Source organism: Macaca mulatta, chromosome 7 (genome assembly GCF_049350105.2).
Source record: "Macaca mulatta isolate MMU2019108-1 chromosome 7, T2T-MMU8v2.0, whole genome shotgun sequence".
NCBI classification, from domain to species: Eukaryota; Metazoa; Chordata; class Mammalia; order Primates; family Cercopithecidae; genus Macaca; species Macaca mulatta.
The window spans coordinates 149,148,486-149,163,330 of record NC_133412.1 but is presented as its reverse complement, the minus strand read 5'-3'; the positions used below and the strand labels follow the sequence as shown (position 1 = coordinate 149,163,330).

The 14,845-nt window shown below is 40.7% G+C and overlaps 1 protein-coding gene and 1 pseudogene across 50 annotated transcripts in view; both read right to left on the bottom strand.

Moving 5' to 3' along the window:
• Positions 1-1,799: 1,799 nt before the first annotated feature.
• Positions 1,800-14,845, bottom strand: part of TTLL5 (tubulin tyrosine ligase like 5) — a 290,959-nt gene continuing 277,913 nt past the window's right edge. For all 50 annotated transcript variants that reach the window (XR_003731645.2, XR_013396464.1, XM_015144156.3 and 47 more), the window contains one exon: positions 1,800-2,452. Coding sequence is in view for 24 of the 50 variants with exons in the window: in XM_077941500.1 (XP_077797626.1) it covers positions 2,430-2,452 (23 nt within the window). In the remaining 26 variants the exon portion in view is untranslated. The remainder of the gene's footprint in view (positions 2,453-14,845) is intronic.
• Positions 8,806-9,626, bottom strand: LOC106999494 (calmodulin-alpha pseudogene; annotated as a pseudogene).

Below are 14,845 nucleotides of genomic sequence, written 5' to 3'. Positions count from 1 at the left end.
GAAGCAGGGCAGCTAGATACATTTCCTGGAGTATTCCAAAGAAAATAGAACGTGGTGCGATTCCAAATGGTCTTTTTCTTCAGAGCTCTACTTGTAGGTTAGGCAGCAGACACAAATAGGGACAGGGGTCGGGAGTCAGCCCCCGCATTCTACACATTACTGACAGGTGCTACAGAAACTTGAATCACTGTCTGTCTTCAAAAATCGACGCTTGTTTAGGGGGAGGGTAAAGAGTGGTGTTGGAAATATCACCTCCGTTGGAGGAGAGCTCATAGGATCTATCTGGTTTATTGCCAAGTGAAGTCCAGTCCCAGTAAAAATGACTTGAAAGCACTTGGACACATGAAGGGAGAGATCTGGTGTCTTAGCACCTGATCAGCATACGGTAAGTGCAGCAACAAATCAGCTGAAGACTTCATTCTGATTGGTTACCTAGGGCAATTTCAAGCACTATAGCCTAAAATTTCTTTTACTGGACTCATACTCTTCCCTTGTCACAAGATTCATGTGGTGAGTCCTCCCAAACCCCTTATTTTCCAATTCTACACCTCAACAGGGGACTATGGAGGAATTCTAATTTGTCCCCTAAAAAAAAAGAAAATAAAAATAGAATTACTTTATTAATCTTTGAAATCAGTAATTCCAAAGGGTGCCTTTACCCTGGCTCAAATTGTCAACAGTACACCAATTTGTCTCCTCTCTCTAGGAAACTTGTCAATCTAATTTGCTTAACAATCGAGCAAATAGTTAAGGTGGTCCTGAAACTACTCTCCAGTCCTGGGGACATCTGGAATGCGTTCTCACTTCTTTCCTGAAACCCACAGACTTCATCCTTCACAAGCAAACAAAATGTATCCATGCGCCAAAACCTTTGTTTTCATTCACTAAGAAGGCAATAAAGTCCCTTTTCTGTCCTTTTAGGTGTCCATTTTTCTTTTTAGACGGAGTCTTGCTCTGTCACCCAGCCTAGAGTGCAGTGGCGCAATCTCGGCTCACTGCAACCTCCGCCTCCCAGGTTCAAGCAATTCTCCTGCCTCAGCCTCCCGGGTAGCTGGGATTACAGGCGCCTGCCACTGCGCCCAGTTAATTTTTGTATTTTTATTAGAGATGAGGTTTCACCATCTTGGCCAGGCTAGTCTCGAACTCTGACCTCGTGATTCACCCGCCTCAACCTCCCAAAGTGCTGGGATTACAGGCGTGGGCCACCGCGCCTGGCCAGGTGTCAATTTTCTTTTTGGATTTCAACGTTGAGTCTATAGGACCCTGTTGAAGAAGCCCCAGACTCTGGGTTCTCCCTCGATAACTCCCCAGGGCAGCTAAGTTAATCCTTCAGTGAACTCTGCCGGCCACCTCTCAACCTTTTCTCTAGCAGAAGCCAGAGACAGACGACATAGGAAAGCGGAGGAAGAGAGACGGCGGCGGAGGCTTGAGGGGAGAGCCCTGGGGCTGTGCTGCATCACTCCGGTGAACTGCGAGGTATGCAACGTGCAACTGGATGCAGGGCTCAAGCCACTGGAGGCCCACGCTGTGAGGGAGCCTGCCTGTCCAGGACTGATAATGGAGACCTCTGCACATGCCCGCTCCCCAGGTGCGGGAGCTGCCTCTGGGAATAGCCTGGACCCACCATCTGCTGAAACGAAATGTAAAAATAAAACATCTCTTTACAGCTCACATTTCTAAAAGGAAGTTTAAAAAATTGCCCAGCAACAAAGTAAAATAACAAACTGGTTCTACTTCAGTCCTGTTTGTGAACATTGATGGTTGGGAAATTAGTAAAGGGGAAAAAAAAAAAAAGAAAATAAAAATAGAATTACTTTATTAATCTTTGAAATCAGTAATTCCAAAGGGTGCCTTTAGCCTGGCTCCTGTTGCCAACAGTACACCAATTTGTCTCCTCTCTCTAGGAAACTTGTGATCAATGCTCCTCCTTCCCCCAGACCCTCCGAAAAGGGAGGAGCAACTTTGGTGGATGATGATGTTGGAATTTTAAGCTTGTACAAAGAAAATGAAGCTTCATACTGCAATCTGGAAAAGAAGAGGAAGCAAAATACAAATAGCCAAAGAGCCTCTTTTATATCATCTCTGTGCGGCAGCAGTAAAGGGACAGAGTAGACCTAAGCAGGTTGGGGGCATGGGGCAAAGGGAGGGGAAAAGATACACGTGTGCTCTGATGGGGTATATAATGCATCAGCTCAATGTCCCCACTGCCAAGTTCCATCAAAACCCAGAAGATCTGCTTTCCTGTTGTCCCACTGAAAGTCTGCATTGGATGACTGGCAACCATCTACTGCCACTTCCGCTTGAAGGCTTTGGGGACTTTGAGGCAGCAAAAGAAAATACTATGGACCCCTTGAAGTGCTGGTGGATGCTTCACCCTCAGTCACGCACCCAGGAGTGGTGAACAAGTTGTTTCTCTGTGTGTTTGTGGTTCATCTTTTAGTGTGAGCAGGATCTGAAAAAGAGAAAGGCAACCATGAAATGAATGAAATGACAGCATGAGGTTTTACTTACAGGCAGCAATGTCTGGTTTATCTAACATCACAGAAGAATCAAGAAGTGGTGGCCCAAATAAATGAAGTTCGCCTCCAAGTGCAAAGCTTTTTTTTTTTTTTTTTTTTTTTTTTGAGACGGAGTCTGGCTCTGTCGCCCAGCCCAGGCTGGAGTGCAGTGGCACGATCTCGGCTCACTGCAAGCTCCGCCTCCCGGGTTCACGCCATTCTCCTGCCTCAGCCTCCCGAGTAGCTGGGACTACAGGCGCCCACAACCGCGCCCGGCTAATTTTTTGTATTTTTAGTAGAGACGGGGTTTCACCGTGGTCTCGATCTCCTGACCTTGTGATCTGCCCGCCTCGGCCTCCCAAAGTGCTGGGATTACAGGCGTGAGCCACCGCGCCCGGCGGCTCTTAATTTTTTTTGAGACGGAGTCTCCTTCTGTCGCCCAGACTGGAGTGCTGTGGCGCGATCTTGGCTCACTGCAATCTCCGCCTCCTAGGTTCACGCCATTCTCCTGCCTCAGTCTCCAGAGTAGCTGGGACTACAGACGCCCGCCACCACGCCCGGCTAGTTTTTTTGTGTTTTTAGTAGAGATGGGGTTTCACCGTGTTAGCCAGGATGGTCTCGATCTCCTGACCTCGTGATCCGCCCGCCTCGGCCTCCCAAAGTGCTGGGATTACAGGTGTGAGCCACCGCGCCCCGTCGCAAAGCTCTTAATTGTAACCACTTTTGTTGGAAACCTTCCTAAAATACTCCCGGTTCTACTGCTGTTTCTTTTCTGTGGTGTTCTCTTTCCTTTTTTCTCTTGGACAAAAACATTTTATCTTTTGCTTTTCAAATTAAAAAATGCTAAATATGTCCATCTTTTCTAGAAACACAGTGTATTATTAGCATTTTTAAAGTGCATGAAAGAATTCTTCCCTGTATGCTTTTGAGTTTTTCTAAATTTTCCCTCAATGTCAGATTGTCAGATAATACTTTGCCTTCTCCTCAACCCCTCAATCCCAACATACACCTATATGCCCACCATCTGGTTTAAGAAAAGGAACTTTACCATTACCCTGCATCCCTGCTAGACCCTCCCAGTTCTTTCCCATTCTCACCATTCCTGAATTTTGTGTTTATCCTTCCCTTGTTTGCTTTAAAAAAAACAGATTTATGATCTTTATACCCCTATATAATATACTGTTGAGTTTTATGTGGCTTTGAATTTTGTCACGCTCCTGTGATTACATATGCGATGTCAGTATACTACTGGTAGAATTTCTTTGGGTATACACTTAGGAGGGGAACTGCTGGGCCATAAACACTTGCATCTTCAACTCTCTAATGCCATCATGTTTTCCGAAGTGATTATACAATTTACACTCCCTCTGGCAGTGCATGAGCATCCCCACTTCTCCACATCTCTACATGTGGAGAAGCAGTATTGCCTCAGTTTACAATTTCTGTGAATCGTGAGTATTCAATGCTATTCCACTGTGGCTTAATTAGCATTTTCCTGATTAGAAATGAGGTTGAGCACCTTTCAAGTATCTATTGTGTATACATGTTTCTTCTTATATGAAATGTGTGGATAAGACTTTTGCTTATTTTCCTATTGAATTGTTATTGATTTTTTAAAAAAACAGTTTTGAGATATAATTCACATATTGTACAATTCATTCCTTTAACATGTACAACTCAACAGTTTTTAGTATATTATATTCAGAGTTGTGCGTCCATCATCACAGTCAATCTTAGAACATTTTCATGACCCCAAGAATAAACCCCATACCTCTTCGCCACCACCCCCTACATCTCTCATCCCTCAGCTATAGGCAACCATTAGTCTAGTCTACCTTCTGTCTCTATAGATTTGCCTATTCTGGACATTTCATATAAATGGAATCATGCAATGGTTGTTTGTGACGGGCTTCTTTCACTTAGCATAATGTTTTTAAGGGTTATCTATGCTGTAGCATGCATCACTACTCCTTTTTTACGGCCGAATAATATTCCATTGTGTGTAGACCACATTTCATTTATCCACTCATCAGCTGTGGACATTAGGGTTGTTTCTACCTCTTGGCTATTATTAATAATGCTTCTATAAACAATGATGTACAAATATTTGAACTATGTTTTCACTTCTCTTGGGTATAGATACGGAAGTGGAATTAATTGCTGGGTCATATGGCAACTCTTTGTGTAAACCGTTTAAGGAACCGTCAAACTATTTCCAAAAGCAGTCGCACCATTTTACATCCCTCCCAACAGTGCATGAAGCTTCCAATGTCTCTTTTCCGTTACAGCCATTCTCGTGGGCATGAAGTGATACACTGCTGTATTTTTTCTTTTTCTTCTTTTGGTACAGATGGGGTCTTGTTGTGTTACCCTAGCTGGTCTCAAACTGTTCGGCTCAAGTGATCCTCCAAGCTGGTGGCTGCTGACCACTGTGGTTTTATTTCCCCAGTGTCTAAGGGTATTTAGCATCATATTATATGCTTCTTAGCATGGTATATCTTCTTTGGCAAAACATCTGCTCAGTTCCTTTGCTCATCTTTAAACTTGAGTCATCTTTTTTATTTTTTTATTTTTATTTTTATTTTATTTTATTTTTATTATTATACTTTAAGTTCTAGGGTACATGTGCATAACGTGCAGGTTTGTTACATATGTATACTTGTGCCATGTTGCTGTGCTGCACCCATCAACTCGTCAGCACCTATCAACTCGTCATTTACATCAGGTATAACTCCCAATGCAATCCCTCCCCCCTCCCCCCTCCCCATGATAGGCCCCGGTGTGTGATGTTCCCCTTCCCAAGTCCAAGTGATCTCATTGTTCAGTTCCCACCTATGAATGAGAACATGCAGTGTTTGGTTTTCTGTTCTTGTGATAGTTTGCTAAGAATGATGGTTTCCAGCTGCATCCGTGTCCCTACAAAGGACACAAACTCATCCTTTTTTATGGCTGCATAGTATTCCATGGTGTATATGTGCCACATTTTCTTAATCCAGTCTGTCACTGATGGACATTTGGGTTGATTCCAAGTCTTTGCTATTGTGAATAGTGCCGCAATAAACATACGTGTACATGTGTCTTTATAGCAGCATGATTTATAATCCTTTGGGTATATATACCCAGTAATGGGATGGCTGGGTCATATTGAATTGTAAGCGCTCTGTATGTATTTTAGATACAAGTCCCTGGTCATATACGTGATTTGTAAATATTTTCTCAATTTCATGGATTGTTATTTTACTTCCTTGATAGTGTCCTTTGAAGCACGAAATTTTAAATTTTTGAGCATGTCCAGTTTGTCTATTTTCTTCTTTTGTTGCTTATGCTTTTGATGTCATATCTAAGAAACTGCTTATTTAATTTTAGAAGTTCTTTGCTTAAATATCTGGATACTAACTTTTTGCTTTTTATGTATTACAATCATCTTCACCCAGTTTGTGACTTGTGTCTTCACTCTATGGCTTTTTGAGACAGGGTTTTGCTTTGTTGCCAAGGCTAGAGTGCAGTGGCAGAATCATGGCTCACTACAGCCTCAACCTCAGGGGCTCAAGCAATCCTCCCACCTCAGCCTCCTGAGTAGCTGGGACCACAGGCATGTGCCACCATGCCTGGGCTACTTTTTACATTTTTTGCAGAGGCAGAGTTTTGCCATGTTGCCCAGCCTGGTCTGGAGCTCCTAGGCTCAAGAAATCCTCCCACCTTGGCCTCTCAAAGTGTTGACTTTACAAGTGTTAGCCACTGTGCCCTGCCTGGTATTTTTTAAAGAAGATTGTTTTGTAATTTATTAATTTATAAGTGCTACTCAGGAAAAAAATTAGATTGTATTTCGACATGTACTTAACAAGTGATCTTTTCAGAAAAGGTTATTTATTTATTTATTTTTATTTATTTATTTATTTATTTTCGAGACAGTGTCTTGCTCTGTCACCCAAGCTGGAGTGCAGTGGCATGATCATGGCTTACTTGCAGCCCCAACCTCCTGGGCTCAAACGATCCTCCGGCCTCAGCCTCCTGAGTACCTGGGACCACAAGCATGTGCCACCATGCCTAGCTAATTTTTTTTCTATTTTTTTTGTAGCAATGGAATCTCCCTATTTTGCCCAGCCTGGTCTAAAACTCCTGGGCTCAAGTAGTGAGCCTGCTGTCTCAGCCTGCCAAAGTGCTGGGTTTATGGGTACAAGCCACCACACCTGGCCCAGATACGGTTTTTTAAAAATATTAGAAGACTTCTAGAAAATCCAGGACAGTCACCATAAAAACAGGATGGATTATTTTAAAAAACACACACAAAAAACAAACAACTTTCTTTTTTTTTTTGAGACAGGGTCTTAACTCTGTTGTCCAGGCTGGAGTGCAGTGGCATAATCATAGCTTATTGCAGCCCCGACCTCCTGGGCTCAAGTGATCCTCCCACCTCAGTCTCCTGAGCAGCTGGGACCTCAGGCATGTGCCACCAGGCTTGGTTAATTTTTAAAATTTTTGTAGAGACAAGGCCTCCCTATGTTGTCCAGGTGGGTTTGGAACTCCTGGACTCATATGATCCTCCCTCCTTGGTCACCCAAAGTGCTGGGATTACAGGTGTGAGTCAATGCACCCGGCCCTGATAAAGGTTTTTAAAATAAAAAATTTCAAACATACATAAAAAAATAAAACAATATAATACACTTCCATGTTCTCATCATCTAGCTTTGATAATGATCAACGCCCTACCATTTGTTTCATCTCTTCACATTTTTTTCCTGGAGTATTTTCAAAGCAAACTCAAGATAACATTATCTTCAGAATCTATCTCTGATGAATAAGAAACGAAGGGGAAAAAAAAAACCTCCCACAATATCTTCATGGCATCTTAGAAGTTCTTAATTTTAACCAAGTCAAATGTATCAGTTTTTACCTTTATGGTTTGCACTTTTTGGTTTTGATTTGAGAAGCCCTTTCCTGTTACTGTGACTGTAATGATCTGGTCCTCTAATGTATTCTAAAAGATTTACATTTTTGCTTTTCATATTTAAGTCTTTAATGCAACCTGAAATTGTGTACAGTTCGAAGCACAGATCTAATTCCATTTTTTCCTACACGATAACTGATTGTCCTAACGTTATTATTGAAGTCTATCCTTTCCTCCTCTAACTGCAATGCATCTTGGTCGTAAGTTATTTCCTATATATAGACTAGTTTTAGGTTTCTCTATTTGGTGTCAATATCACACTCTCTCAAGCATGTTAGCTTGATGCTAATTCTTGTAATCTGGTTAAGACAAGTCACACACAGCCCCCTACTGGCATCCCCATTCTTTATAGGAGTATAAGGATTCTTCTCTCTTTCATATACATTTCAAAAAACAAAAATAAACAACTAATACTCTCTCAAATATACAAATCAATTTTAGGGAAAACTGACATCTTTACAAAACTGTAACTTTTTTTTTTTTTTTTTTTGGAGACAGAGTCTGGCTCTGTTGTCCAGGCTGGAGTACAGCGGTGTGATCTCAGCTCACTGCAACTTCCACCTCCTGGGTTCAAGCAATTCTCGTGCCTCAGTCCCCTGAGTAAGCTGGGACTACAGACATGCACCACTACGCCCAGCTAATTTTTTGCATTTTTAGTAGAGATGGGTTTTGCCATGTTGCCCAGGCTGGTCTTGAACCCCTCGGGAGTTTGGGTAATCCCCCTTGGCCTCCCAAAGTATGTGGATTACAGGCATGAGTCACTGCACCAGGCCACAAACTGCAACTTTTAATCCACGAACATGTAGGCCTCTCCATTAATTTCTTAAAGTGTCTCTCGATAAGGTGTGTGTGTGTGTGTGTGTGTGTGTGTGTGTATATTTTAATCACAGGTCTTACATCTTTTGTTAAATTTATTCCTAGGCATGTGCTTTAATGCTCTGTAAAGTGTACCTTTTCTGTAATCACATGCTCTACCCGTTGGTGCAGAAATATAGAAATGCAATTGATTTTGGAAAATTCTCTGATAAAGCCAATAATCTATTTGAACATTCTTTTTGGGTTTACAATCAAATATGTTGTCTGAGAATAATGACAGATCTGCCTCCTCCTTTCTGATCCTATGTAATTTCCTTGTCTTGGTTTACTTTACTGGCGAGGATGTCCCTCCCACTACATCACTGACTGGAAGTGACGGTGGGCTCCCTTGTCTTGCTCCTCATCTTAAGGGAATGAATACTTCCAAGGAATCCCAATTAAAATTATAATGTTTACTGCTGGATTTTGTAGAGATGTTTTATTATTAGGTAATGAAAATTCCCTTCTATCCTAGGAACTTTTAAAAAAGTCATGAAGATACAAATGCTAATTCTGTATCCAAGAAGCATATTCTCCCCCTTTAATATGTTACTGGAATAAATTACCTTAGTCAATTTTTACTTTTCAAATTGTAATTGTTTTATTTATTTATGTTTATGAAGTCCTAATTACTATACATGCATTTTTTTTTTTGGCAGTAGGGAGAAACCTTTCACAGATAAGTGACCAAAAAAAAGGCAAGTAACAATTTTGTACAAGAAATTTAACATATTTTGTACAAGGTCTTCGCTTTGCTGACATCATCTGTACAAAGTCGTCTTAGTTTACTTGACTGTTACCATCAGTATCTGCTTCCCTGAAAATTTCATCAACTTCTTCAACTGTTAACTTCTCTCCAAGGTTTGTCATCACATGGTGAAGTTCTGCAGCACTAATAGAGCCATTGCCATCCTTCTCAAACACACTGAATGTTTCTCTAATTTCTTCTTCACTGTCTGTGTCTTTTATTTTTCTTGCCATCATTGTCAGAAATTCACGGAAGTCAACTGTGCCATTACCATTGGGCATCTACTTCACTAATCATGTCCTGTAACTCTGCTTCTGTGGGATTCTGCCCAAGAGACGTCATTACAGCTCCCAATTCCTTTGTTGTTATAGTTCCATCACCATCTTTGTCAAATAGTGAAAAAGCTTCTTTGAATTCTGCAATCTGCTCTTCAGTCAGTTGGCCAACCATGCTGCCAGCGCAACCAGTTTCTGAGATGTGACTACACAACCACTCAGTTCGCTTGCTCCACTCAGACTAATGTCAATTTCCAAATATTAAACAACTGTTGGCCAGGCACAGTGGCTCGCGCCTGTAATCCCAGCAATTTGGGAGGTCAAGGCAGGTAGATCACGAGATCAGAAGATTGAGACAATCCTGGCTAACGTGGTGAAGCCCCGTCTCTACTAAAAATACAAAACTTAGTTGGGTGTGCTGGTACGCACCTGTAATCCCAGCTACTTGGGAGGCTGAGGCAGGATTATTGCTTGAATCTGGGAGGCGGAGGTTGCAGTGAGCTGAGATGACACCACTGCACTCCAGCCTGGATGACAGAGCAAGACTCTGTCTCAAAAACAAAACGAAACAAAACAAAACACCAAAAAGAACAATTGTTGAATCTCTGGGATAAACCTAACTTGGTCATGATGCATTCACTTTTTAAACATTATTAGATTCAAGTTGCTATTATTCTATTGGGAATTTTTTGCCTTTTTTTTTTTTTTTTTTTTTGAGACAGAGTCTCATTCTGTCACCCAGGCTGGAGTACGGAAGTGTGATCTCGGCTCACTGCAAACTCCACCTCCCAGGTTCAAGCGTTTCTCTTAGAGAGTCTCAGTCTCCCAAGTAGCTGGGATTACAGTCACCCACCACCATGCCGGGCTAATTTTTGTATTTTTAGTAGAGACGAGATTCACCATGTTGGCCAGGCTGGTCTTGAACTTTTGACTTCAAATGATCCACCTGGCTCAGCCTCCCAAAGTGCTGGGATTACAGGCATGAGCCACTGTCCCTGGCCTGAATTTTTGCATTTTTATCCACAATTAAGAATGTCTTGCAATTTTAAAACGTTTTCTGTAGACTGTCCTTGCCAGGTTTTGATATTAAGATAATAGAGTTGGAAAGTGTTCCCTCTTTTCTTATACTCTGGAATAGTTTGTAGACTGAAATATTTGTTCCTTGAATGTTTGGTAGGACTCACCAGTAAAACATAAAAGCCTAGTAATTAATTTGTGGGAAGATTTTTGTTCTTGATTCAATTTCCATAATAATTAAAGGAATGTTTGGATTTTGTATTTCTCCTTGAGTAAATATTTGTAAGTTAAATATTAAAATTGTATTCATCTCACCAAAGTTCTAAAAATATATCAGCATATCATCATAAAGTTATTCACAATATCTTCCTGCAATCTGTTTAATCTCCGAAGCATGTATAATAATGTCTCTAACTCATTCCTCTCAACTGTATGTTTATTTTCCTCTAGATCTTTATTACCATTTTTTGTTTTTACTTTCTTTTGACTTATTTTGTTTTTCTTTTTTTTTAACTACTTAAACCAGATACTTGGCACATTAACTTTCAGCTCCTCCTCTTCTCTCACTGCAATCATAAATTTTCCTTTAGGTATTACTTTATCTATATTTCTTAATTTTTTATATTAAACAACATTTTAAAACTATTACTATTATTCTTATTTTTTTTTGAGATGGAATTTCACTCTTGTCACCCAGGCTGGAGTGCAATGGCGCAATCTCAGCTCACTGCAACCTCCACCTCTCAGGTTCAAGCCATTCTTCTGCCTTAGCCTCCCGAGTAGCTAGGATTACAGGTGCCCACTACCACACCTGGCTAATTTTTGTATTTTTAGTAGAGACACGGTTTTAGCATGTTGGCCAGGCTGGTCTCAAACTCCTGACCTCAGGCGATCTACCCGCCTTGGCCTTCCAAAGGTGTGAACCACTGTGCCCCACCAATTACGATCTTTAAATTAGTTAACTCTTTTCTTAATTTCCAAAAATACGAGGATTTTTCCAGTATCTTTTTGTTATTGCATGGTGGTCAAGGAACATAGTGTTTGAAATGTGATTTAAGGCCTACTACATAGTTTCTGCAACTCCCCCATAGAAGCTTGCAAAGAATGTGCATTATGCAGTTATTTAGTGTGATGTTCTATACATGCCTATGAGATCAAGCCTGTTAATGATGTAGACAAAATTTCCATTTTGTTTTTCTCTGTTGCCCAGGCTGGAGTGCAGTGGCATGAACACAGCTCACTGCAGCCTAAATCTCCTGGGCTCAAGTGAGCCCCATGCCTCAGCCTCCCATGTGGCTGGGACCACAGGCACACACCACCATGCCCAGCTAATTTTTCAATTATTTTGGAGAGACAGGATCTCACTTTGTTGCCCAGGCTGGCCTCAAACTCCTGGGCTCAAGTGATCTTCCTGCCTCAGCCTCCCAAAGTGCTAGGTTTATGGGTGTGAACCACTATGCATAGCCTCTTAAATTTTCTTATTATCAGAAACATTACTTATTATCAGACTGCTCAATCTAGCAATTACTGAGTTAGATTAAAACCTTCCAATATAAAGCTAGATTTACCTATTTTTCTTATGGTTCTGTTAATTTTTTGCCCAATGTACTTTTCATACATATGTATTTATTAAATAAAAAAAATTAAATATACTAAAGTAAGTTAATAAGAAAAGGTTGAGCACTTTCTTGGTGAACCTTTAGCCATAATGTAGTGACCCTCTTTATTTTTTGTTATGCTTTTTGCCTGAAAATCTATTTTGTCTGATAAATATAGCTACATCAGCTTTCTTTTTTTTTTTTTTTATTATACTTTAAGTTCCAGGGTACATGTGCACAACGTGTATGTTTGTTACATATGTACACATGTGCCATGTTGGTGTGCTGCATCATTTACATTAGGTATATCTCCTAATGCTATCCCTCCTTCCTCCTCCCACAATAGGACCTGGTGTGTGATGATCCCCTTCCTGTGTCCAAGTGATCTCATTGTTCAGTTCCCACCTATGAGTGAGAACATGCGGTACTTGGTTTTCTGTTGTTGTGATAGTTTGCTGAGAATGATGGTTTCCAGCTGCATCCATGTCCCTACAAACGACACGAACTCATCCTTTTTTATGGCTGCATAGTATTCCATGGTGCATATGTACCACATTTCAGTCTGTCACTGATGGACATTTGGGTTGGTTCCAAGTCTTTGCTATTGTGAATAGTGCCGCAATAAACATACGTGTGCATGTGTCTTTATAGCAGCATGACTTAAAATCCTTTGGGTATATCCCCAGTAATGGGATGGCTGGGTCAAATGGTATTTCTAGTTCTAGATCCTTGAGGAATCGCCACACTGTCTTCCACAATGGTTGAACTAGTTTACAGTCCCACCAACAGTGTAAAAGTGTTCCTATTTCTTCACATCCTCTCCAGCACCTGTTGTTTCTTGACTTTTTAATGATTGCCATTCTAACTGGTGTGAGATGGTATCTCATCGTGGTTTTGATTTGCATTTCTCTGACGGTGAGTGACGATGAGCATTTTTTCATGTGTCTGTTGGCTGTATGCATGTCTTCTTTTGAGAAGTGTTGTTCATATCCTTTGCCCACTTTTTGATGGGGTTGTTTTTTTCTTGTAAATTTGATTGAGTTCTTTATAGGTTCTGGGTATTAGCCCTTTGTCAGATGAGTAGACTGCAAAAATTTTCTCCCATTCTGTAGGTTGCCTGTTCACTCTGATGGTAGTTTCTTTTACTGTGCAGAAGCTCTTTAGTTTAATTAGATCCCATTTGTCAATTTTGGCTTTTGTTGCCATTGCTTTTGGTGTTTTAGATATGAAGTCCTTGCCCATGCCTATGTCATGAATGGTATTACCTAGGTTTTCTTCTAGGGTTTTTATGGTTTTAGATCTAACATTTAAGTCTCTAATCCATCTTGAATTAACTTTCGTGTAAGGAGTAAGGAAGGGATCCAGTTTCAGTTTTCTACTTATGGCTAGCCAATTTTCCCAGCGCCATTTATTAAATAGGGAATCCTTTCCCCATTTCTCGTTTTTGTCAGGTTTGTCAAAGATCAGATGGCTGTAGATGTGTGGTATTATTTCTGAGGGCTCTGTTCTGTTCCATTGGTCTATATTTCTGTTTTGGTACCAGTACCATGCTGTTTTGGTTACTGTAGCCTTGTAGTATAGTTTGAAGTCAGGTAGCATGATGCCTCCAGCTTTGTTCTTTTGGCTTAGGATTGTCTTGGCAATGCAGGGTCTTTTTTGGTTCCACATGAACTTTAAAGCAGTTTTTTCCAATTCTGTGAAGAAAGTCATTGGTAGCTTAATGGGGATGGCATTGAATCTATAAATTACCTTGGGCAGTATGGCCATTTTCACAATATTGATTCTTCCTATCCATGAGCATGGTATGTTCTTCCATTTGTTTGTGTCCTCTTTTATTTCACTGAGCAGTGGTTTGTAGTTCTCCTTGAAGAGGTCCTTTACATCCCTTGTAAGTTGGATTCCTAGGTATTTTATTCTCTTTGAAGCTATTGTGAATGGGAGTTCATTCATGATTTGGCTCTCTGTTTGTCTGTTGTTGGTGTATAAGAATGCTTGTGATTTTTGCACACTGATTTTGTATCCTGAGACTTTGCTGAAGTTTCTTATCAGCTTAAGGAGATTCTGGGCTGAGACAATGGGGTTTTCTAACTATACAATCATGTCATCTGCAAACAGGGACAATTTGACTTCTTCTTTTCCTAACTGAATACCCTTTATTTCTTTCTCTTGCCTGATTGCCCTAGCCAGAACTTCCATAACTATGTTGAATTGGAGTGGTGAGAGAGGGCATCCCTGTCTTGTGCTAGAATTCAAAGGGAATGCTTCCAGTTTTTGCCCATTCAGTATGATATTGGCTGTGGGTTTGTCATAAATAGCTCTTATTATTTTGAGATACATTCCATCAATACCGAATTTATTGAGAGTTTTTAGCATGAAGGGCTGTTGAATTTTGTCAAAGGCCTTTTCTGCATCTATTGAGATAATCATGTGGTTTTTGTCTTTGGTTCTGTTTATATGCTGGATTACGTTTATTGATTTGCGTATGGCCATTACATAATGGTAAAGGGATCAATTCAGCAGGAAGAGCTAACTATCCTAAATATATATGCACCCAATACAGGTACATCAGCTTTCTTTTGGTTGGTATTTCCCCAATATATCTTTTTCCAACCTTTTTCTTTCATCCTTTCTATATGCCTATGTTTAAGATTTTCTTGTTTTAATAGCCTAAAAGTAGATTTTTAGAAAATTCCAGGCTGACAATATAACTATTTCTGGTTGGCCATTTTCCCTTCCCTCCACTGCTCCCACCTTGTCCCTGCCTGATGTAGCAGCCACAGCCATCCTGTGAAATCCTCTGCTCAGAACCCGTTGATGGCTACCACTACACTCAGAAGACAAGTGCAAGTCCTCTCCTTGGCCCCCAGGGCCTGCATGATCTGGCCCCTTGTCATCTCTCAGCCTCA